The following is a 20,809-nucleotide window of genomic DNA, read 5'->3' on the forward strand; positions in this document are numbered from 1 at the left end:
CACAAATCAGCATTGCTCCTGGAAAGCAACCGCAAAGACATTGCATGTGCATTTTGGGGGTAAACAACACAGCAGACAGCTACACTTTAAACCATTTTTTTAAACTGCTACATTACTTTCAAGTGTGCTATTGGAGAAGAGATTGCACTCTGTTTACATTTCACAAAAGACTATTAAAAATCCAAAAAAACAAGAAAGCAATAATATCATCAAAGCTTAGTTGTAGGACTGGGACTGTATAACAGGCCAGGCTGAATGGCGCAGCAGTAACTGGATAACCAGCAGAGAGCTGCAGGGGAAGTGGGATGGCCTCCCTGGTGAGTGTAGTGATTGAGCCTTCATGGGACTTTCCCAGGAAGAGACAGGGGTTTAGTTTGGAGAGACGGTGAGGTGGAGACCCTTGGATGTGACCTCTCTACAGAGATCCATTTCCTGAGGAAGATGACGTGTCTCCTGCACCCCCCTCCAGACCCCCCATCCACAGATTATGTCTGTTTTCATTAGAGTAACAGTCTGCTGGATACACTCCATAACCTTGTTTTCTCTCTAGCCAGAGATGTCAGGATGTCTTTCAAAGCTTTGTTACAGTCTTCTGAGACAGCTTAAGTCCTCCATATTGACCATATCAGGGGTGCTCTATACAAATTGTATACCATGGACACCATTCATTTTAATAACTGGTGCAAGTGATCTCCAGGTGCTTAATAATGCGTTTACCACACACGATCATTCTTGAATTTCACATATCTGCAGACTTTGAATATAAAAAAATGATTTGCTTTAAATGTGAAAATATTACATTTTGTATTGTATTATCATCTTCTATAACAATCCATGCCTTGACATTTTGTCAAATTTTTCAGTTTTCGTATTTTTAGACGCAATAAGACAATAGAATAGTAGCTTCTGTTCCTATGTATACACTTATTTCTCTCCCTATTTCTGGTATTTTTTCATTGCAATCTTTATTTTCAAAAAAGTACGAAGCCAAGAATGCTTTTAAAATCCATCTGAAAACAATCCTTTACTTCCTGAGTAATTGATGTGTAACATCTGGTAAAGTAAACGTACAGACAACCTGTTTACCACAGGATCATGTGAATCATCAATGTCTAGCTCACAGCCTAAAAAACAACAAAAGAACACAATAATGTATAAACAGAGAAGAAAATTTAAACAAGTTAAAAAAAAGTTTCTAGCCTAATAGCATGTAGCATCAAACTGAATAGCTGGGGTGCTGTTGGGGTGTGAGGTTTTTAATAGTACACTACAAAACCTCCTGATTATAGAACACGATGTTCTAAACTTCTGCTGAGCTGCAGAACTATTTTAATGCTCAAGATGGTGGTTCATAGAGAAGAAACATGAAAGGCATTTCGTAGCAAATCCTGGAATTGTTGGGCAAAGTTGGCCTCTCCACATAATGTACAGTTTATGTGAACATAAAAACTGGCTACACGTCTAATTTTGTTTAGCTGTGGGCAGCGTGTTTCTTTTCAAGGTGTTTTCATTTGACTTGAAAGAACCACAAACGAAACTCCCTTATAATTACATGTGATACACTTTATTAGATGCTATCTGCTATTGAGGCGCCCTAGCTTTCAACAGAGAGTAGTTGACTGTCACTACAATAGAGCTTGAACACTAATACAGCAATTACCCGGTGGTCTGTAGGTACACATTTTCACGTCAGTATGAGTCGTTCCATATTATGTTTTACCTAAAGTTGATCTGAGATGCAGCATCTCACTTTTACAATGTATATAGCCACCGAATTAAGCTAATTTACATAATTAAATCCTGTCTGAAAATAAATGTAAATATCTCATATTTAATCAGATATCAGGTCTGACAGGCATTCCTCTCGAAAACAAGCATGTGGATGGTGGGGCCGCCTACAGGACTCTCTTCCTCTGGGAAGCGCTATTTTGAGGAGGGTATAATGGGGAAACAGCTGCAGGAAAGAAAAGCCGCAGCTTCTCAAGTGCTTGTAGCTGGCATAGCGTTCCTCGCTTGGGTTCTCACCCAATGCCTCAGCCAGGCATAAAGGCAAAACAAATGATGTATAATATATCTCCAGGTGTGTGGCATCTGTCAGCATTGTCTACAAAACGATAATGACAAAAGTTTGTCAAACTAAAACACTGATTAAAACAGTGAAGACCATCAAATGACAACTGAACAGACACTGAAGCCAACTGACAACACATTAAACGTCAGTCAAACCTGACCCACTATGATGTCATAATAGTTGTTAGACAGGCATCCATTACGGTTGGAAACATGTATGAGGATGACACAGTGCTAAAGCAGGCAAATATGTTGACTTTGCACTGCAGTTTTAATTAATTGTGTTGTGCTAACTAGCCTGGCCACCACGTGTGCTGTGATTCTGTTTTGTTTCCTGTGCTGAAAAGGACACAGCTCTGAGAAAGCCATGAACACATGTTATCTGCTCTGAAAGGCCTTTCAGGTTTGCCCTGAGGACCAAAAAAAAGATTGAGCCAAAGCAACCCCCCCCCCCCCAGTTTGTCGTCTATGGGGTTCCGCTTGCTATCACTCAGCAGAAGACAAATTGCTCAGGACTGTGAATAAACAGTGCCAAATAGTGCCTGTTTAACACCGCTGAACGCTGCTTCCACACTGTCACCCATCTTTCTTTTATCAACTGTAGCCATAGACAAAAGACCCATCATCTTTCGGTGTCCTCAGAGAGAGAGCAATAAGTGCCCACAAGGGGAGGGCCATACAATGTCCGCTGTTGGAGCATTTTCTTTAAATTTGAGAATGTAATGTAAACAAGCACTACATTGTTTTTGATCCTTGTATGTCCTTGTGAGTTTGGTGATCAGTATAATGTGTGAAAATTGGCATGCAAAAAAATTGACAAAACATAACAGAATGTGCATAAAATTGCTTTTCGAAGTTAATGACTGCACATCTGGCTAATGGGGCTGAATCTCCTTATTTCCTCTCCATGAGTCTGAATACCCAGAATGCACAAGAATATCAATCATACTAATACCAGATTTGAGGAAGGACCAAATACTTCAGTGCATAATCTATTCTACATTACAGCTAAATACAGCATTTCATTTCAACATAACCAGCACGACCCCGCCAAAAGAATCATCAGTTAAGATGCTGTAAACAAAAATAGGGGAACTACACTCTCAAAGCTGCAATTTGTTTTTTTTATATTCCATTACAACGCCATAAAAAGTCTTCATGAGAAAGCTTTACAGTACTGCCAGACAGCAGGACTCATCGTAGATCTGAATGGTTGGACACATTTCTAACGCTGGAGGACATTGCAGGCCCAGAGATGTTCTGCACATTCTAGGAAACAAGGTGTAGCCACATTTTACAGTACAATGTAGCACCTTTACAAACCGAAGCCAACATTAACACGGACACAACAGCTCCTGTCAGTAAGATAATGTCTGCTTGATAAACTGAAAGAAAACATTATTCCAGAGAACAAACAGTAGGGTGTATCCCTCACTGGGGTGTTCCTTCATTGGCTCTAAACCCATTTGCACTGGCATAATGCAACGAAAGCAACCAGAATGAATCATCTTCCTTTTTGCGGAAAATTAAGCAAATATACTTTTGACAGTATGTCTGGCAGTATCAGCGAGCAATAACATGACTGCATGGCATCCCCAAATGACTCTTACGTAGCGTAGCAACGGAAACTGGCACTTTACTTCAATAGGAACAGGATTTTGAGTTCCTTTCCGACATCTCGTCATTCACTCATCGATGCCAGTACATGTTGTGGCAAAGCCGATGCAAGCCTTTGCTTTGATCAGACTGTGTTTGTGGCTCTCAGTATTTCTTTGTGTGAGGTATCAAACAAGCAGCTGTTAGGTGTGGGGTGTCAGAACAGATTCAACCTCCGAGGCACACACCACGCAGAATGGGAAACACTGAGTATGCAGTCTTCAAAGAGAGGGTAACAGGAACATGTGTGCATTTTGAACTATTATCAGTGCCCACCTCTTTAACTATTGATGAGATTGTAAGTGGTCTGCTATAAAAACTCCCCTTTCTCCTCCCAGGCGACCATCGATAGGGGGGAAGAAAAAGTCTATCAGTGCTTTTTAGCCTCTTTCCTACTTCCTGTCCAGTCTTCCCATTCTCCAAAAGATTGCAAAGGATGTGAACTTGCTGCAGGCCACACTGAAAAAAATTGACATCGCACAATGTGATATTCTAGTAGGCTCGTAAAAAAAAGACCTCTTAAGATTTTAAAAACAGCAAGAATTGGATTGGCTAACCCTTATTTGGACTTCTTAATCATGCATACAGTAAGACACGAAGTATCAATGATAAAATAAATCAACCAAGTCCAGAATAACTAGAGCTCTTCAAGACAAAATAAACTGGAGAGTATCAAATGTTCTTGTATTAAAAGAGGGAGGAATGGAATCAAACTCTATTGGAGACACAAGGTTTTGCTGGGATAAAAAAATGTTCACAGCTGCTGACTACATGCTTCTTTAACAGCACTGTTGAAAAAAGCTTGTGAACGCACACATTAGGAATGGGGCCGATTACCTTTCACCTTCAAACCTTGACTGTACGCTCTCCAATGAATAGCATCACCTTAAGCCCATCTTAAGTCTGACTAAAGATGTTAAAGATCTCCGATCGATTGTACTGATCACATCTTTCCTTTCACTTCACAGATTGTGTTGTGTGAGAACCACAAACCTGGCCACCAGACAGCAAGATAAATATCCAAAGCCGTTAGCAGTGGTAAGCAAGACATGAAGAGGAACAGATGCAATGAGTAAGGGGAAGGGTGTTTTTTCCAGATAACAGCAGATTACTGTATTCTGCAATGAAAAGCACCAGACCCCTGAGGGAGACCGCATGACTATTTAACATTGTGTAGAGGGTGTTCCATCTCACAAAAGTCGTGTTGACATAGTACTCTGCTCCCAGGAAAGATGTTAAGTAAAATCCCCGCTCCAGCATTAAAATGACAGGTTGTTTACAGGTCGGAGAGCTCATTTTCTGATACGAGCGAAAGCAGGAGAGTTTGTGACGGTTGGAGTCAGAAGTTTGACCGATAGGCCGGCTGAACTCGTAGCGAGCGCAGAACCTGCGACCTGCTGACGCGCGCGGGGGAGAGCGAGACTGCGGGGGTGACCGCGTGTAGACCCCCGGCGCCCGAATTCCTTCGGCGCGGAGCACCCGGCCTCCCCCGTGAGCAGTCGGGAGTAGCGCGCGCTCCCCGCCAGCCGCACCCTTCCACTGAATACCCCATTGTTTCCCCAGGCCTCGATTTCTTTCGGCAGGGGAGTGGCGGGGGGTGAGGTCATAAAATTTGGGGGACATTTTTGTTTCCTCGGTGGGACTATATTCCAATTTTGCTGTTTTTGGGGCTAAATCACTCCGAGACATTGCTAAAGCTCCTAGCGCCTGGGGTAAGTCCACAGGCGATCGTGCCACTACCATTGCCCTGGAAACTAACCTGTGTCTGATGTGCTGACGGAAACGGACCAGACTAAAATACATACGCCTTGTTGGGGTGCAGTAGGGTTTGGGGATCTCTAATTAATTTGCCTGTCAGAGTGGGGTACCGTAGTCTCAAATCATTCTGCACCAAAGATAACGGACGTTGAGCAAGACGTTAGGAATCTGAACAGCCAGGAATCTTCATGGCCATGATGTTCCCACACTGTTTTCCCTTCCACAGACTCTGTTCTCCCCAAGTATAGTTTCTTCCATTCCCACACTCACGCTATAAACCATGAAACGAATCACGTCTTACACTTATAATGCATTTTTTTGTTTGTATAGCAGTACAGCAATCTTTGATGTTTCCACACAGCAATGATCTGACCTCAAGCTTTAATCTGGTTCAATAACTGGACGTGAGACAGTGAGGGTAGCAAATTCGTGTCTCTGATCCAACTGCGGCACTGATCACTGCCGCTCCTGCAGCATTGCTGCTCAGTCAAGGATCTTTCAAAGAAAACCACTTCCTTTAAGCAAAAAATTCCATTAGTGATTCAAATCCCACCATTAGCCATCCTGACCCAAATACTATCGGAACCTAATGGATAAGCTGGGTAAGCTAGCGGAACATTGATTTTGTGACATTTAAATGACAGCAAAGTGTCCCATTCTTACCCTGCATTGTAGTCCTGGTTGGTTCTGCGAAAAGTGGAATGAGAAGGAGGTAAATGAGGTAGATGAAGGACAGCCCATTGTACCGGAACAAGCACGCTGTAAAACAGACACAAACACAGGAAGGTCAGCTTCACCATAGGTTTCAATGGAAAAACCTCCTTACTGTACATCCAAACATTAATCATATTTGCAACCAGTCATCTATCCAAGTAAATTCCAGGACAAGAAAGTAACACGAGAAATGTACGTAACTTCTGAGAAGGAATAAAAACATGTTGAAAAAGTTTGGTCAGCAGTACCCAGCGTGTTTTAGTGCTCTGAAAACAACCCACATATTATACCAGTCACCAGTAGGTTTTGAATGGCAAATTAATAAATCACATAGCATGTGTGCATGAGTTATGGGGTCTGTGACAGACATTTTTATAGTCTTGAATTGCAATATTATTTGATACAAAGCAGACTAGGAGAGGCATACATCCTGATCTAAGTTTCTGTTGCAGTGAAGAGTCAAAAGATTGAGATTTCATTTAGATAAAGATGAATGATGCTACTTCAGGTTGACATCCAGCCAGCTGGTCTCCAGTCCATTACATCTTAGAAAACATTTACATTACAACTGACACTCTGTGCATGTCTATGTGGAATGCTTTATGCTTGTACTAAAAGGACTTCTACACTTCCGCTGAGATACAACAGAGTAAATAAGACGTCGTCTTTTTCCGGAATCCATATACACCTTGGAAGTGAAAAGAGTTCTTAAAAACCTGCAAATAATTGATGCTATAGATCATAAGTGGCCAACCCTGGTCCTGGGGAGCCAGTGCCGATTATTTTCACCTGAAATACAACAGCCACCTTAGACCCAAGAAACCAGGTGAAGTGAATTACTGTGCAATTGATTGCTTAATTGATCAATTAGTGCAGAGTAACAACAGAAATCAGCAGTCCCTGCGGCTCTTCAGGACCTGAGCTGGCTACCTGTGCTATAGACCACTACTTTTTAGGAGAAATGTATAAAGATTTGCATTATGTATTCATGGTCTGTAGTCATCCTGGTTTTAAAAGCATATTAAATGCAATGTTTGAACCAAATGGTATATAACTATTCTGGGGCACGAATTACAAAAATGATTGATGATTGATGTTTGTGCTGAAATATTAAAAGGTAGTTGCTAGATGTTCCAAGCTAAAGAAGCCAGTAACTCACTTGAGTATTGATACAGGTCAGGCAAAAGGTAGTAATTAACCAGCCCTTTTTATAGTGTCCCATGTTCTTATCTCAGTAGCTTGTCATCTTGAATTTATTGATTGTGGTTTGGAATCTTTTTATTTTTATTTTTAAATGGCCTCACTCTCCTACACTATTTCAAGCTCATTGCAGTCCTGCAGTGGCACAAATCTGAATATAAGACACAACTGCCATGTGTCCTCCTGCTGCAGTATGCTATTGCCTGGATTACCAGAATGTTCCGGTGGCTCAGCAATAAGAACACAACACTTTTACCTGCAATATATTTTCAAAAAGTTCATTCCTGCCAGGCCACTCTGATCTACTGATCCCTCCCTAAAGAGGCTCCTATCTCCATCGCGCTTCTTCTCTATTCTGCTCCACCAGCGTTGGAATGAGTTCCCCACTATAATCAGGACTGCAGAGTCACTGTCCATCTTCTGCCACAGACTGAAAAGGCACTGATTTATACTGCCCCTTGGCTCACCTAGTGATGAACTCTGAACATTTCACGTGGGATTACTCGCTGTACCTACACTAAATCAAAAACGACATCCACTAACCCATTTGCTTCCCAGCAATACTTTCTCTATTTCCCTCTGGCGCCCACCACGCCATCTATTCTGTAAGATTATGTATTGACCATTACATGAGTTGTGACCCTGATGACTTTGCATCAGCACATTTCTCAGCCTAAGCTTGAATGTATGTACTTGCATAACTCACTCTGGAAACAAGAGTCTTCTGAAGTGCTAAAGTATTGTACTGTGAATGCAGTCACGGCTATGGTGTGTTGTTAGGTACCATGCTAAGTGAAGGGCTGTCAACATGGCCTTCAGTGGTGCCCTACTTTTATAAAACAGATACAACATATAGAAACAATGAATTTGACACAATATTATCTATTATTGTAAGTAACGTATCAGATTTAAAGTCACTGTAGAACACTGTCTCAGCCAATCAGCATCCAGGATTGAAACAAGCTGTTTAATAATAGCATTTAACAGCAGTCCACAGAATTATATTCATATCCCTGAGAGATGACTGTGGAGAATGGCAGTGTGCAGATTCTGAGATCCTCCACAGTTTGAAAGAAGTTAAAAAGATACATTGACTAGCAGAGAGGACAGTAAGTATGCTCTGTGGTGCTGAATTGTTAGGGGAAGCCCACTGCTGGAAAATGTATTAGGACCAATGTGCTCAGGAAGGGAGTAACTCCTTTTGACAATTGAGGATATTGGCCATGGATATAAACACTGTGTCCATGCAATCAGCAGGTACATTCCATGGTGATTTTAGCATGACTTCACCATGCCACTCATGCCTGTCCATCAGCTATTCAATAGCAAGCACAGGCACAGTTCAGGGGCTTATCAGAGCCTTCTCACCATATAGTGGTCAAAGCAAAGTACTTATCCTTACAAAGGGGAGCACAGTTATTGTTCAGTTAGATGGCTATGGACACTACCATCATACAGTGAAGCCAATCAAAAGTTGTATACCTTATCTATGTACGCAGCACAATTTCAACCATATTTTTTCCTAGACAAGCCTGAAGTCAACTTTAAACTTAATACAATAAACAACATTAATTCATCTGTGTGAATATTATAGGCTGCAGATGATAAAAACAGATATATTGTTGTTCAGTGGGATGGGCATAAGAGGAAATGTTGACGCTGGTGTGGTGTAAGGAAGATACTACTCATCAGGCTCAAACAATGCCTTAGCTCACCAGCTGTATACATGGCCCTCCTGGCCACTCTGAGGTGGCTCACCATAGGCCTTCGCTGTGTGCCGAAACAGTGACTAAGCCTGAGACGACCCAAGAAATGTAAAAATACGTTTAAGTAAATGGGTCTATTCATGAGGCCCCGGCGGCCCACGTTTCCCATTGTTCCGGCCACAGGGCCATTCGCAGAAACACCGGCAGCGCTAGCCTCCTTCTGTTCCAGTGCTCGGCAACTGCGGCTTGAGTTTTAGCTGCCATTTCTTTTTTTTTTTACATTTGCCATTTCAAAGGAACCGCATTGCGGAGCATTTGATTTTAGTGAGGTCAGCAGTAGCGTGCATGGAGACGGATGGATTGTTTTCTTGGGTTGATTGCACAACGCTGTCGAGGCAGGCCTTTTCTTGGTAAGTCAGATTTTTAGCCCACATCCTGCCGCTTCCAGCAATGGAATTTACGCGCTGCTTTAATTGAAGCGGGCGACTTCCCAGTCGCCCCACTGCGGTCGCCTCCTGGCCACAAGAAAAACCATATACTCGGGTGTCAAAAGCCGCGCTCTGGGGTCCTGTGTGCTGGTTGCTCTGTGTGTGCAGGAGGATAATTTGTTTAGACAATCCAATTGATTATACACAATAACAGCTTCAGCCAATACGTGGCTTCGCCCTCGCGCCATTAATGCGGCCAGAAAAAACATGGCTGCATGAAACCAAAATTTACAATCATCTCAAACATTAATTCGGACCATAAACGTTACCTCAAGCAATACCGTTTCGCGTTTCACGTGCCAAAATCCAAGTCTGTTTTCTTTGTTCATAGAGCTGATAATCCAAACAATCCCTGTTTTGTTTGAACAACATCAAAACAAAAAAATTCTTGAGCACCAATATCCTCATGCACTGACCTTTTCAGTTATTTTAGTTGGATTATTTGGAATTAGGTACTGTACATGAACAAAAGGAAACATTCTTTCTGGACTGACTGATTTTATTGGTAAATAGAATTACCCACTGTAATTCCAAATATCACTACAGAACTCTCATTTCAATTGCAAAATGCTTATGATATCCATTCTATGAATACTAAACAATGGTAATCCTACAAAAACGGTAGATTTTTCCACTTTGTCTATTCCTGGGTCAAATACACAGACATATATTTTCAGTGCTGGCTTTCAATAATCAAAGAGATCATCGCAAAAGAAAATATTTTTCAGGGCATTAGAGATGGCAAATGTGTTTTCTATTAGATTAAACCAGTGTAAAACTATTATCGCTATTCACTGTACTTTCTTCATTGCTCCACTGCCAAGTTATAATGAGGGATTTCTCTGCTGGATGTCTCCATCGGAGGAGAAGCAGATTTCTGGCAGCCTTAGGAGGATTAGGCGTCCATTAACACTTTCCGCAGCCGGTGGCCCTGTGCTGGCAGGTCTGCACTCTGCATGGAGCAGGGGGGCCTCCATCAGCTGTGTCCACAAGACATAGTGATCGTGCCCTGAGGTCCCAAAAGAGATAAGGCTGGAACCATAACATATACACCACCACTTCCTTCCAATTTTAGGAGAAAACCCTTTATCTTCTCATAGATTTGCTTATGCTTAAAATGGAAAGTGTGTGAGAAGACACAATGGAAGCTAAACTCATCTTAAAACCCTTCTTTTATGACAAAATCCTGGGTGTTGGTGTCAACATGATGGCAAGCCAACAGATTGCAGGCTGACACCAGCTGTTGTTAGACATCGCTCAGTCGCTTTGATATCGCCAAGTAACAGATGTGTCATGAACTGGGGGTCAATATTGTATTTGGTTCATTCTGCTTTTCCTTTTTCAATTTTAACACCAGGAATACTATCGAGTTAAGCCTGACAAAACCATCTGGAACCGGCTGGGAAAAGTATCCATGTCTGTAAGTTTAAAGCCTGAGGCTTCTCCAGCACAGCCATCCTGCTGTCTCTCCTATCAACTCAACATCCACTGGCAACCACCCAACCACCGGAATATGAGGGGATAAAGGCTTTTTACAACTTGTGATTGCAACAGTGAGGACAGCAGTGAAGATCCACTCGTAAAGAAATAAACAAACAGATTAATCATGGAAGCAACTATACAAATGCCATCAAAGGGATTCTGGGAAGACACAATAAAAAAATGCTGCAAGACTGAAAAAACTGAATATATATGAACTTAAAACTTGAGCAACTGTCATAAAAATAACTTAAATAATAAAATGTACAACAAAGGCTTACCATCGTCCCTGAAATCGCAAAGAGATATTACCGCAAAGACTGAATACCAAGCAGCTGTGGGCCTGAGATATATCAGTCTGGAACACGGAGAGAGCTGATGCAGAGGACTTTATGCAACACACACACACACACACACACACACACACACACACACACACACACACACACCCCGCACATTCCAGAAGCAAAACATCAAAATATCAATTACAAATTCATGACCAGACTAAAAGCACAACATTCCCTTTTGGCACTGTGAAAGCATGATTCCTTTTTTGTCTGATTCCATTAAACTCCATAAAACCCATTGCCATCTTTTACAGTAAAGAGCATAAGAGTGTACGGCAATGACGCTAAAGGAAAATCAGACAAGACAACAAATTAAACAGCAGCGATCGAGTGTGCAACACAATCGAACGGTTAACTTCCAGTGAGTAAAAGTTCATGGTTTAAGAAAAGCATAAGCTCACCGTTTATGGCTTTTGGACGGCAGCTAGACTTCAGACTGAACACTTTAAGACCAGGTGAACTGAGACATGCTATTGACCTACTGACTGCATTGTAAAAAGTCCAGAATGGGAAATTAGCAGCTCTTCTGACTGGATGACTGAACTCGTAAAAGACTACGACATATAACATTTTAGTAATGCATAGCAAGGCCATTTCTCCACTTACAGCATATTTATATGTGCTTGAAGATCACCAGGTGATCTTCTAGCACATATAAATTATTATTGTAATTGAAGACAGCCTCGTATGATTACAGGTCTAAACTCTGAACTAGTCTGAGCAGTGCTAAACTATAACTCTAATCCTACAAACTTTGAAGACATTATAGTATTATTATAAATTATTATAAACTATGCCATAAACCATGTTAAACCCATGGCCTAATATTTAAACAATAAAATGCAGTTATCAAATGCCGAATGTAATGTCATCAGCTTTTAATGATTAAATATGTATCACATTGCGACATAGCATGTGCTACTCCTGAAAAGTTTCATACATTAAATTTCATTATCTTTCTGTATGGAGTGTGGACGGTACAAATGACTGAACCACTGCTAAGTCGTGCACAGGCAGCTCACTGTCGTACCTGTGAGAAAAGCAAGGAGGTAGCGGTAATCCCAGCAACTGCTGACTTTGCCTCAGGCGTAAAATACCTCTGGCATGAAGGCGGAGTTGTTGATCTAACAGACACTCATTCATTTTAAGGTCAGCAGCTATGTGGGTATCTGATTACTGCACATGAATGTTACAGTCGTGTTATTCTTCACTGACATTACTGCGGGTGCAATGGAATTCAGACATTAATATGGCGCTTCATATACCGCTTGTCCTTTTCACTTCAGATCTTAACTTTCAAAACAAAAAGACACACAAGTGTGCCCCTGGAATCATGGTGCACCTCAACAACATTTCATTTGTCTCCCATACATCAAAATGGGCTGGCCCCTTTGTTAAGCAACACAACATACTGGCATTTAAACACATCACGTCTGCTTAATATTGAATCTCAACTAAAAAATCCTCTTCCACTCTTACAGCTTGATTTTGTCAACAGCCTATCTTTAAACACTGTGCAGAAGACGGTTCCCTTCAGTGTTTATTTTAATCATTTTAAAAACGTTTCTAAATTGATCTTGAACTTGAAAAAATAAATGACCATGGCCTGTTTCTGTATAACAAACAAGATTTAAATTGTCACGTCTGCCTGCTCTTTCCATGCAAGAACACTTGTAACATCTGGCAGAAGGAAAGTCCTGACAAACACTTGAATTTAAGGGATGCATTAGCAAAGGCGAATCATTAAACAGACAAACAGACTTTGTCTGATGTCCATTGGTGGGACTGGCATCCAGTTATTTGAACCAGGTTGTTGACCTTCAGGGCATCATAAAACTGGACAGACAAAAGAACTGGGAAGGAAAGAGGAGGTATTCCAAAGGCCTCAATCAAGGAACAGAACAGGTATGGGAGTACTACAAACCTGAGACAGCAGATGTTGCTAGGTTTTACTTTATTATCTAGGGACTGCCCGGGACCTCTCCTAAAATGTTGCTTTGGAAAACTTCAATAATGTCAGAAAAAGGTTCAATAAAGCAGTATGTTGATATTAGACAAGACATGAATATTCATCTGTAAACTGTAGCCTATGTAATTTGGTGGACGCTAAAAATGAGCATTGGATGGAAGATGGGGATTAGAGTGACTCACAAGGACGTTGCTAGTGTATTATTACCAATTGAGCTGCTCCGCTACCAAAACGCCAATCAATCAAACATCCAACAGAAGCCCGGGCTGTTAGAGGACTAAGTCAACGTTATTAGATTTGACCTAATGAAAAGCACGCGAGCGCTTTGCCAACGTGAGCCAGTCGAACGACGCACGACATTTTGCTCCACCCGCTTCCCTCCACAGCAAGCTGCAATGAATGGACTGTGCAGTACACTTGGCAGGCCTACTACCCCGCTGGACCCACGGCACTCCCCCGATGCGAGTGGGCCCCGCTGGTGCTGACTGCGACGCCTGGGCCCCGGCCATTGTGCCTTCGCCCCACCCGGAGGCTGCTCGGCAACACTGAGACATGACCGAGCCGGCAGCCAGATGAATGACTCTGACCTTTCTTCATATGAGTCACAACCTGAGGATTTGGTGCAGAAATGAAAATAAGCTGGAGTTGCGCTGAAACAACACAGTGCTAACCATTTGTTCCCTGTCACTTGGCAGATGCCAAAGCGCTCAAAACGCCTTTTTTCATTTCTGAATCAATCTTTTGTCTCGCCAGAAAGACCCGCATTCTGAAAATCTCCCGGCATCTGTTCAGCCGACAAAGCATACGCGTTTCTTGGGTCGTGGAAGGCCTCTCGTCAAGTTCTCATCTGAAGCGCTATTTTCAACTTGAGTAATATTCAAGCTCCATATGTGGGGAATTGGCTTTTTACAAATTCTGGTTACACACATGAAAAACCCCAATCAGGTTTTGCTTACCCAGGCGAAGCACTGGTTCGCTGAATGGTCTGTTTTAATGTAGCATAGTCTAGTGGTTCCCAAACTATGAGTCAGGACCCAATGCTGGGTTGACAGGGGGTCGAGGTAGGTCACTGCACATATGTCAAAATATCAATGTGAACATTTTGTAGCCTATATTTTATATTTCACTAGTTCATTATTGTACTAATATTTTAAAAATCAAACTTAACTGAAAAATATGTAAGTACAGATGAAAAATGTAATAAGTAATATAATTAATTTTGTTCTGTCTACATTTTATTAGTCTTAGATCGGCGTGCATGCCATAAAGTATCCATTTTTACTAGTAATCTATTGATTATATCAGAGGTTGCTGTGGGGAAACTAGGGCTATTTTGTGGCAAAAATGAACACCATGACAGACTACACCTTGCTTCCTAACAGTGCCTCACAGAAACTGCATTTGCTTCTCTGGTGGAGTTGGAAAAAGAACAAGACACAGGCATAGTTAATCATGCCTAAATATTGCCTGTATTGACAACAGTGTGAATAAAACGTGTGAATTACAGTAAAACACTACCAACATAGTACTTGTACCTCACTGCGGACCAGAAAGTATGAATAAATGAACACGCATATGTCTAAAATGCAACTTGTCTGAGTTATATATGAACTAAATATTAGTATAAAGCATAAATTTGTCAGTTCGTGGAGGTAGGGGAATTTATTTAAGGGTGCGCAGACAGAAATCTCTGGCAAGAACCGCTGTGTGTGTGGACACAGCCTGCGCACACTCCTACCCTTCTTCCTAACTGCTGAGGGTCCCTTTTCACAGGTAACCCAATCTTATTTTTCGTGCCTCTGTTTGCACTTGGACTGCCAACCTTAAAGTTGTGTGCAGCTCAAATGTGTGCCAGAACTAACCCTGTGTACAGCGTGTCTCTCCAAAATGGCTAAAAACTACACCCACGACCACTCCCCTTTTCAGCACAACCTAGTCGGCCTCTGATTGGTTAACCCTTCCCAACCTGGAGAGAGCTCTGGCAGAATTGCTATAACCTGAAAAAAGTGCTCTTTATCATTTTGACAGATGATTCTGCTTCTTCACTCTGCAGAACAAAACAGGATGCACAAATCACCCACCATGTTAACAGAAACCAGTAGAAGGCCAATATCCGACTGCAACTCTTATTGAATAAAGTCATAAGTAAGATTCAGTCATTATTTATGCAGTACATTTTGGAAAGTTGGACAGGTCATTTTTAAAATGCTGTGTTTAGAATGTTGCCAGGAGATATTAGTAAACCCCTACAACAATACAACTTCTTTTGCCAGTAAATATTTATATTCATTCTGTGCGAGCATCTGTCTTTTGTCTACATAATATGGCATTTCCATGATTATTTGCACACACATTTGTTTTTGCCCTGCTGATGGAAAAATCTTTGAATGCAATTTAAGTCTTAAATTCTGGAATAAAGAATGCTGTACAACAATGGAAATCATCATCTTAAGGAAAATGATTTATGTTCATTTATAGCAGTCTGACAGTATGGAAAATGTAAAACCAAACTGTAAATATCCAAACTAGCTCTTAGCAGAACCACCACTTGTAACTACTTATGCAATAGATAATATCTTTTCTCATTTTACTTTTATTGCTGTAGATATAATAGGCATAAAGCTTCACTTTGTTATATTTATGTTAAGATGATTTTTATTACAAGTGAATAGAAATAAAGCAATGACAGAAAGTTAAATAATAGTTCCTTGTACAGTAATCTACAGTCACTTTAGACCTCAGGTGGTGAATCTCATTGCTTAATCTACTTCAAGATTAAATACCCATCTGGGATAAGCCTGTAATAAGAGCTTGTAAGAAAATAAATACCACTGTTCTCTAATACTGTCTGAAAGCCCCTTCAATTACTGAGATCTGATTAGTGCTACTTAAGAAGTTAAGCTGCCAAGTATCTTAAAACTATACTTTCTAATGCAATGTCACACATTCCATCTCAGGTTACTGCAGGTTCAGAAGGCCCCGGATATCATATGCCATAGAGATAGAGGCACTAATGAAGTACCATGTGACATGAGCAATTTTGACCATTTCCTGTGAATACAGAGTGAAAGGGCCTCCTAATGGAAATACAGCATGCAGAGAAAACACAGAGCTGTAATCAGGAGTCAAATAACGGCAACTGTAAGAGCAATAAAAAGAAAAGCTATTTATACGAGTATGACAACTGAAACACTGAAGAACAAAAATCCCACTAAAAACCTAACACCACTCTACATGTGCAGAGATCAATATGAGTCAGCATGCTCATTTTTTTAGTAATTTGCATAGAATTAAGTTAGGTTTTTTGTGTTTGAAAGTTATAATTTGGATGTCATCTGCCAACAGCTCTAATGTCTCATATCATACCATATTGAATTTCCAGAATTTAAGGTTTGTTTGTACACTATAGCACAACCAAATTCACTAGATTTGGTAAGTTTCACCAAAATGTGCATTTTTAATCCATAAAAAGATCCTTTAAATCCAGAAGTACATCCTGCCTTACAATGCTTTTCACCCTTGCTGCAACAGAGAACCATTGTTCAGAGCAAGCATCTGCTTGTCAATTTGCACCTCCTGCTTGCCTCCCACAAGGCAAACTACGGTACGAGCCAGGTATACAGCTGCCAGCGTCACCTGTATGTACCGTCTCTGAGACATTAAATTCAAAACACAACTGTGGCAACGACAGGTCATTTAAACCATGATAGACTAGTTAACTTGGGTCCATTAAAATTATTCATAATTTTTGAACGCAGGTTGAGCAATCCAGCAATAAAACGTGTTAGCTTCCTTGCAATGCAGCAACTTATTGCCTACTCAATGCTCCATAAATAATGTACGCGTTGGGTTCAAATAAACAAGACAGCATTCAATCTTGTGCAACATTTGCTAATTTTAGCAAAGCCCATTTACATTTGTCTCAATGATCCTCGTTAATGTTAGCTGTCATCTGTGGTGAACGAGCAGGCAGCTGGAGCCCTCACCAGATTGCTTAGCCTAAATGCCATTGGATATTGGCGGTTTCTGGTTTTAGCACAAAGGGGCTTATGGAAACGACGGCACTCACACTGTGAAAGCCCACAAACGGCAGAGCAGTTTGTGAAAAACCGGACGGCTTGATGGCCTCAGATGGCGGAGCAGAGAAAAGTCCCTGCAGCCGCACTGATCCTGGCACGGCGAGAAGGGAGTTTTGTAGGCTACTTATCAGAGGCGAAAGAAAAAGCAAGTTAAGGACTGTGAATTCCTCACACGTTTCTAATTTACAGCTCGGCAGTCCTGCACTCTCCTAACATCCATCCACGGTTCCTCGTTTGTCTCACAGTCTTATCTCATGTAGCCAAGCTACTAATTGTGAAAGACTTCCAAGGCCTGTGCAAATGAAGAGATATTTACAGACATCTGCTAACAAAAGCCAGTTAAGGACAAATGTGTTTTTTATAGTCTTTTTTTTAATCCTGAATTGAAGAATTGGATTTGAGGTAAAGCCAAACAGTAAAAAAGAGAGAACGCCCCCCTCCAAACCAGGAAGTCTGAAGTGTGATATGTGACCTGTTCATTTGTGAGAGTCTCCCTTTAATTGCCAAAGAGAGACTTCTGGATAATATATGGTCAGATGGCTCTGTACACAAGGTCCTTTCAGGTTGCTGAATGTGTTTCAATGGAGGTGCTGTCAGATTACTGACAGGAAACAGTTAAGATAAAATGGTATGAAAGGTCTCACTATATTCATAACACGCTACAGAGCACAAGAGAAGAAGAAGAAAAAAACACCCAAAAGGCACTCAGAGCAAAGGGTGGTATGCAAAACACATGTTCTTTATAGCTTTTTGATTAGAAATTTCATTCTATTTTTATATAACTTGAAGCAACTTGCTATTCTCTTTATTTCTTTTTTGTGAAAATGAAATGTAGATAGCAAGTGTGGGCCTTGATTCATTTTCAGTCAACTACAATTGAAAAAAAAATCCAAGATGTTAGGTTTAAAACATGTTATATAGTTTACAGCGCTGTACAGTCTGTAGCCTACAGTAACAACATTCAGCAGCATTTCAGTGTCAAATAGAAAATATTAATTGAAATTGACAATATCCATATGTAAGAGAAACAAATGGAATCTTAATCCAACTGTTTTAAATAGTAAAACTGAAATAAAGACAGAAGCTTAAACATTGCTTCATGTGAAATACAATGCTTCATTGATCTAAAAAGGTATAGGATGTTTGGGTCGGAGCAAAAAGTCCTGGTGTAGATCCAAGTAAAATGGCAAAAGAAAAACAGTCGTCCTTCGTTCAGCTCAATAAATAACATCACGTCAAATGGTTTACAGCAAATCATTAAACCTTCACGCAATTAGCAAGGAATAAAATATTGTGTACACAAGCCCTTGAAGGAAATCAGATGAAAGGCCTGCTCTGAATTCATGAGGGTTACTGCAATTCTGCATTAAAATATCCTATTAAAATGGGTACTGTAACATTAATCCCTAGCTTTTTTAAAAGCTATGCTATGTTGGTCGTATGATGGAGTAAATTCTGAATTCTGGGGATCACATATAGCCTATCCTAAGGAAACAATTGGAGTTAAGAGAAAAAAATGATATTGTCATGGTGTAACTGGCAATCTACTGTAAAACCCTGTACAAATGGCAACAGCCGCAAATATTTTCTTAAGCCAGCTAGGTTTCCAGAAACAACTCAATCCCATCATAAACATATGTGGCTACCTTCAGGGCAGCTTTAAGTGATCTGGCCTTTCAACTTCAAAGTTGCCGGTTTAAAATTTTGTGGTACCTTGTACAAACAAAAGTCAATGCTGGCCGCTGACTTTTGCTGGTCCCTGACTTAATTAACGGTGTAGTTATATATAAAGTTTACAGTATCTGTATACATCCTGAGATTGAACAAACAAAAAGTTTCTCTGCAGGGAAAACAGGAATAAAACACTGAAATAAAAAGAAAAAATACAGTGGGGTACAATTGTTCCTTGCGTGACTGTGAAAGATCAGTATTTTGGAAATTGTTTGCTGAGAAATATTTTAACATGTTAAAATAGAACAATGGACTTCCTTACTCTGTAATTGCTTTTGTTTTTTAACATCACATTTACCATTGGCCGAACATGACTGGGGGTCCTCAATGACAGTACACAATTGGTTGCCCGTGACTCTGGAGGACAGAGAGCTAAATCGGGCAGGCTGACATTGCCATGCATGTGTGGGCCCAGTTAAACATCAGTGCCTAAAGATACCATACCATTTGTTGCCAGTGAGAGTTTTGACTCTCCTCTGATCTCCAGGCTGTCAATCAAAGGAGTGTGGCAAGTATGTCAAAGCTGCAGCACACCCTGGGTAGTTTCAGGTGGTAAGGTGGTGATGTATTACAGTTTGCGATTCAAAGTTGGAGAAAAATTCATTCAAATAGCTTATTTGGTCTATTTTCAAAAATCCAACAATATGTTTGCACAGTTGCAGCTAGATACTGTTGAACTAATCTGTGGCTGGAGCGGACCATATTTATACAAGTTATCATTTCACACCATATTTTCACCAATTTAAGAAAACCTTTTCACTGGATATAGCCAGCATGTAATTGTAAATAATCTGTAACCAGATCCAAAAAAGCCACTATCAGTGCTTTGTCACTGTGTTGTGCCAACAAAGACACTGTGAAGTAGAGTGGAGTAGCTTACTTAGGCACAGACAGTGCTCCCTGGAGAGACTAATATGTCTTTCAAGGGAGTCCTTTTTTCTGAGTAAGAAGTGCCTTTTTAAATTAATCCAGTGAAAAAACTCAATGAATAAAATGTTTCAGTTCTACATTACAAAAACAATTAAAAAAATAATATAGAAAATAGTAATTATATTGCAGTATGTAAATCAGAATGCAAGCAAGAGTTGAGAAAATAAGAAAATAAACTGAGTACAGAAACAGTAGATATCAAAGCATGGTAGGTATAATTTATTTTTATTTAAAAATGCAAACTTTTACTCTTACTTGGCCCTAAAAAGATAAATGTGGATACCCTCCATGCTATTGAATAAACACATTCAAACATGGATGGAGAAATGAGATGGTAGTTATTTAGCTTACTTTTTTATAATAAGCCTTAGAAATCTGTGTATTCCTTAACTTCTAAATCAGTTCCATATGCAATTTTGGGCGACAACATTGCGCAGTTATGTTGTGATTACATTGTGAGGATTTTTCATTATTAGCAAAAGTGGAAGCACTTTTCCTTAGAGGGAGGACTACAAGCTGAAATAGACTATAATCACACATTACGGATAGTGTACTGTTCTGTTGTTCCATAACACATTTGTTTAAATTATTTTGTGAGTCTAAACGCCTATATTATTTGCTCAATAGCATTATATAAAAATTCAATGAACATAGATTCTGGTACACCAAGACAAGGCTGAAA

The 20,809-nt window shown here is 40.4% G+C and overlaps 1 protein-coding gene across 1 annotated transcript in view; it reads right to left on the bottom strand.

Annotated features, from left to right (window-relative positions):
• The window catches only part of LOC118226433 (piezo-type mechanosensitive ion channel component 2-like), a 122,302-nt gene that overhangs the window by 92,917 nt on the left and 8,576 nt on the right, over positions 1 to 20,809 (bottom strand). Inside the window, exon 2 of the mRNA XM_035416041.1 lies at positions 6,148 to 6,243. Within this exon, the coding sequence (XP_035271932.1) occupies positions 6,148 to 6,243 (96 nt within the window). The remainder of the gene's footprint in view (positions 1 to 6,147; positions 6,244 to 20,809) is intronic.

This window comes from Anguilla anguilla, chromosome 4, assembly GCF_013347855.1.
Source record: "Anguilla anguilla isolate fAngAng1 chromosome 4, fAngAng1.pri, whole genome shotgun sequence".
Lineage (NCBI taxonomy): Eukaryota > Metazoa > Chordata > Actinopteri > Anguilliformes > Anguillidae > Anguilla > Anguilla anguilla.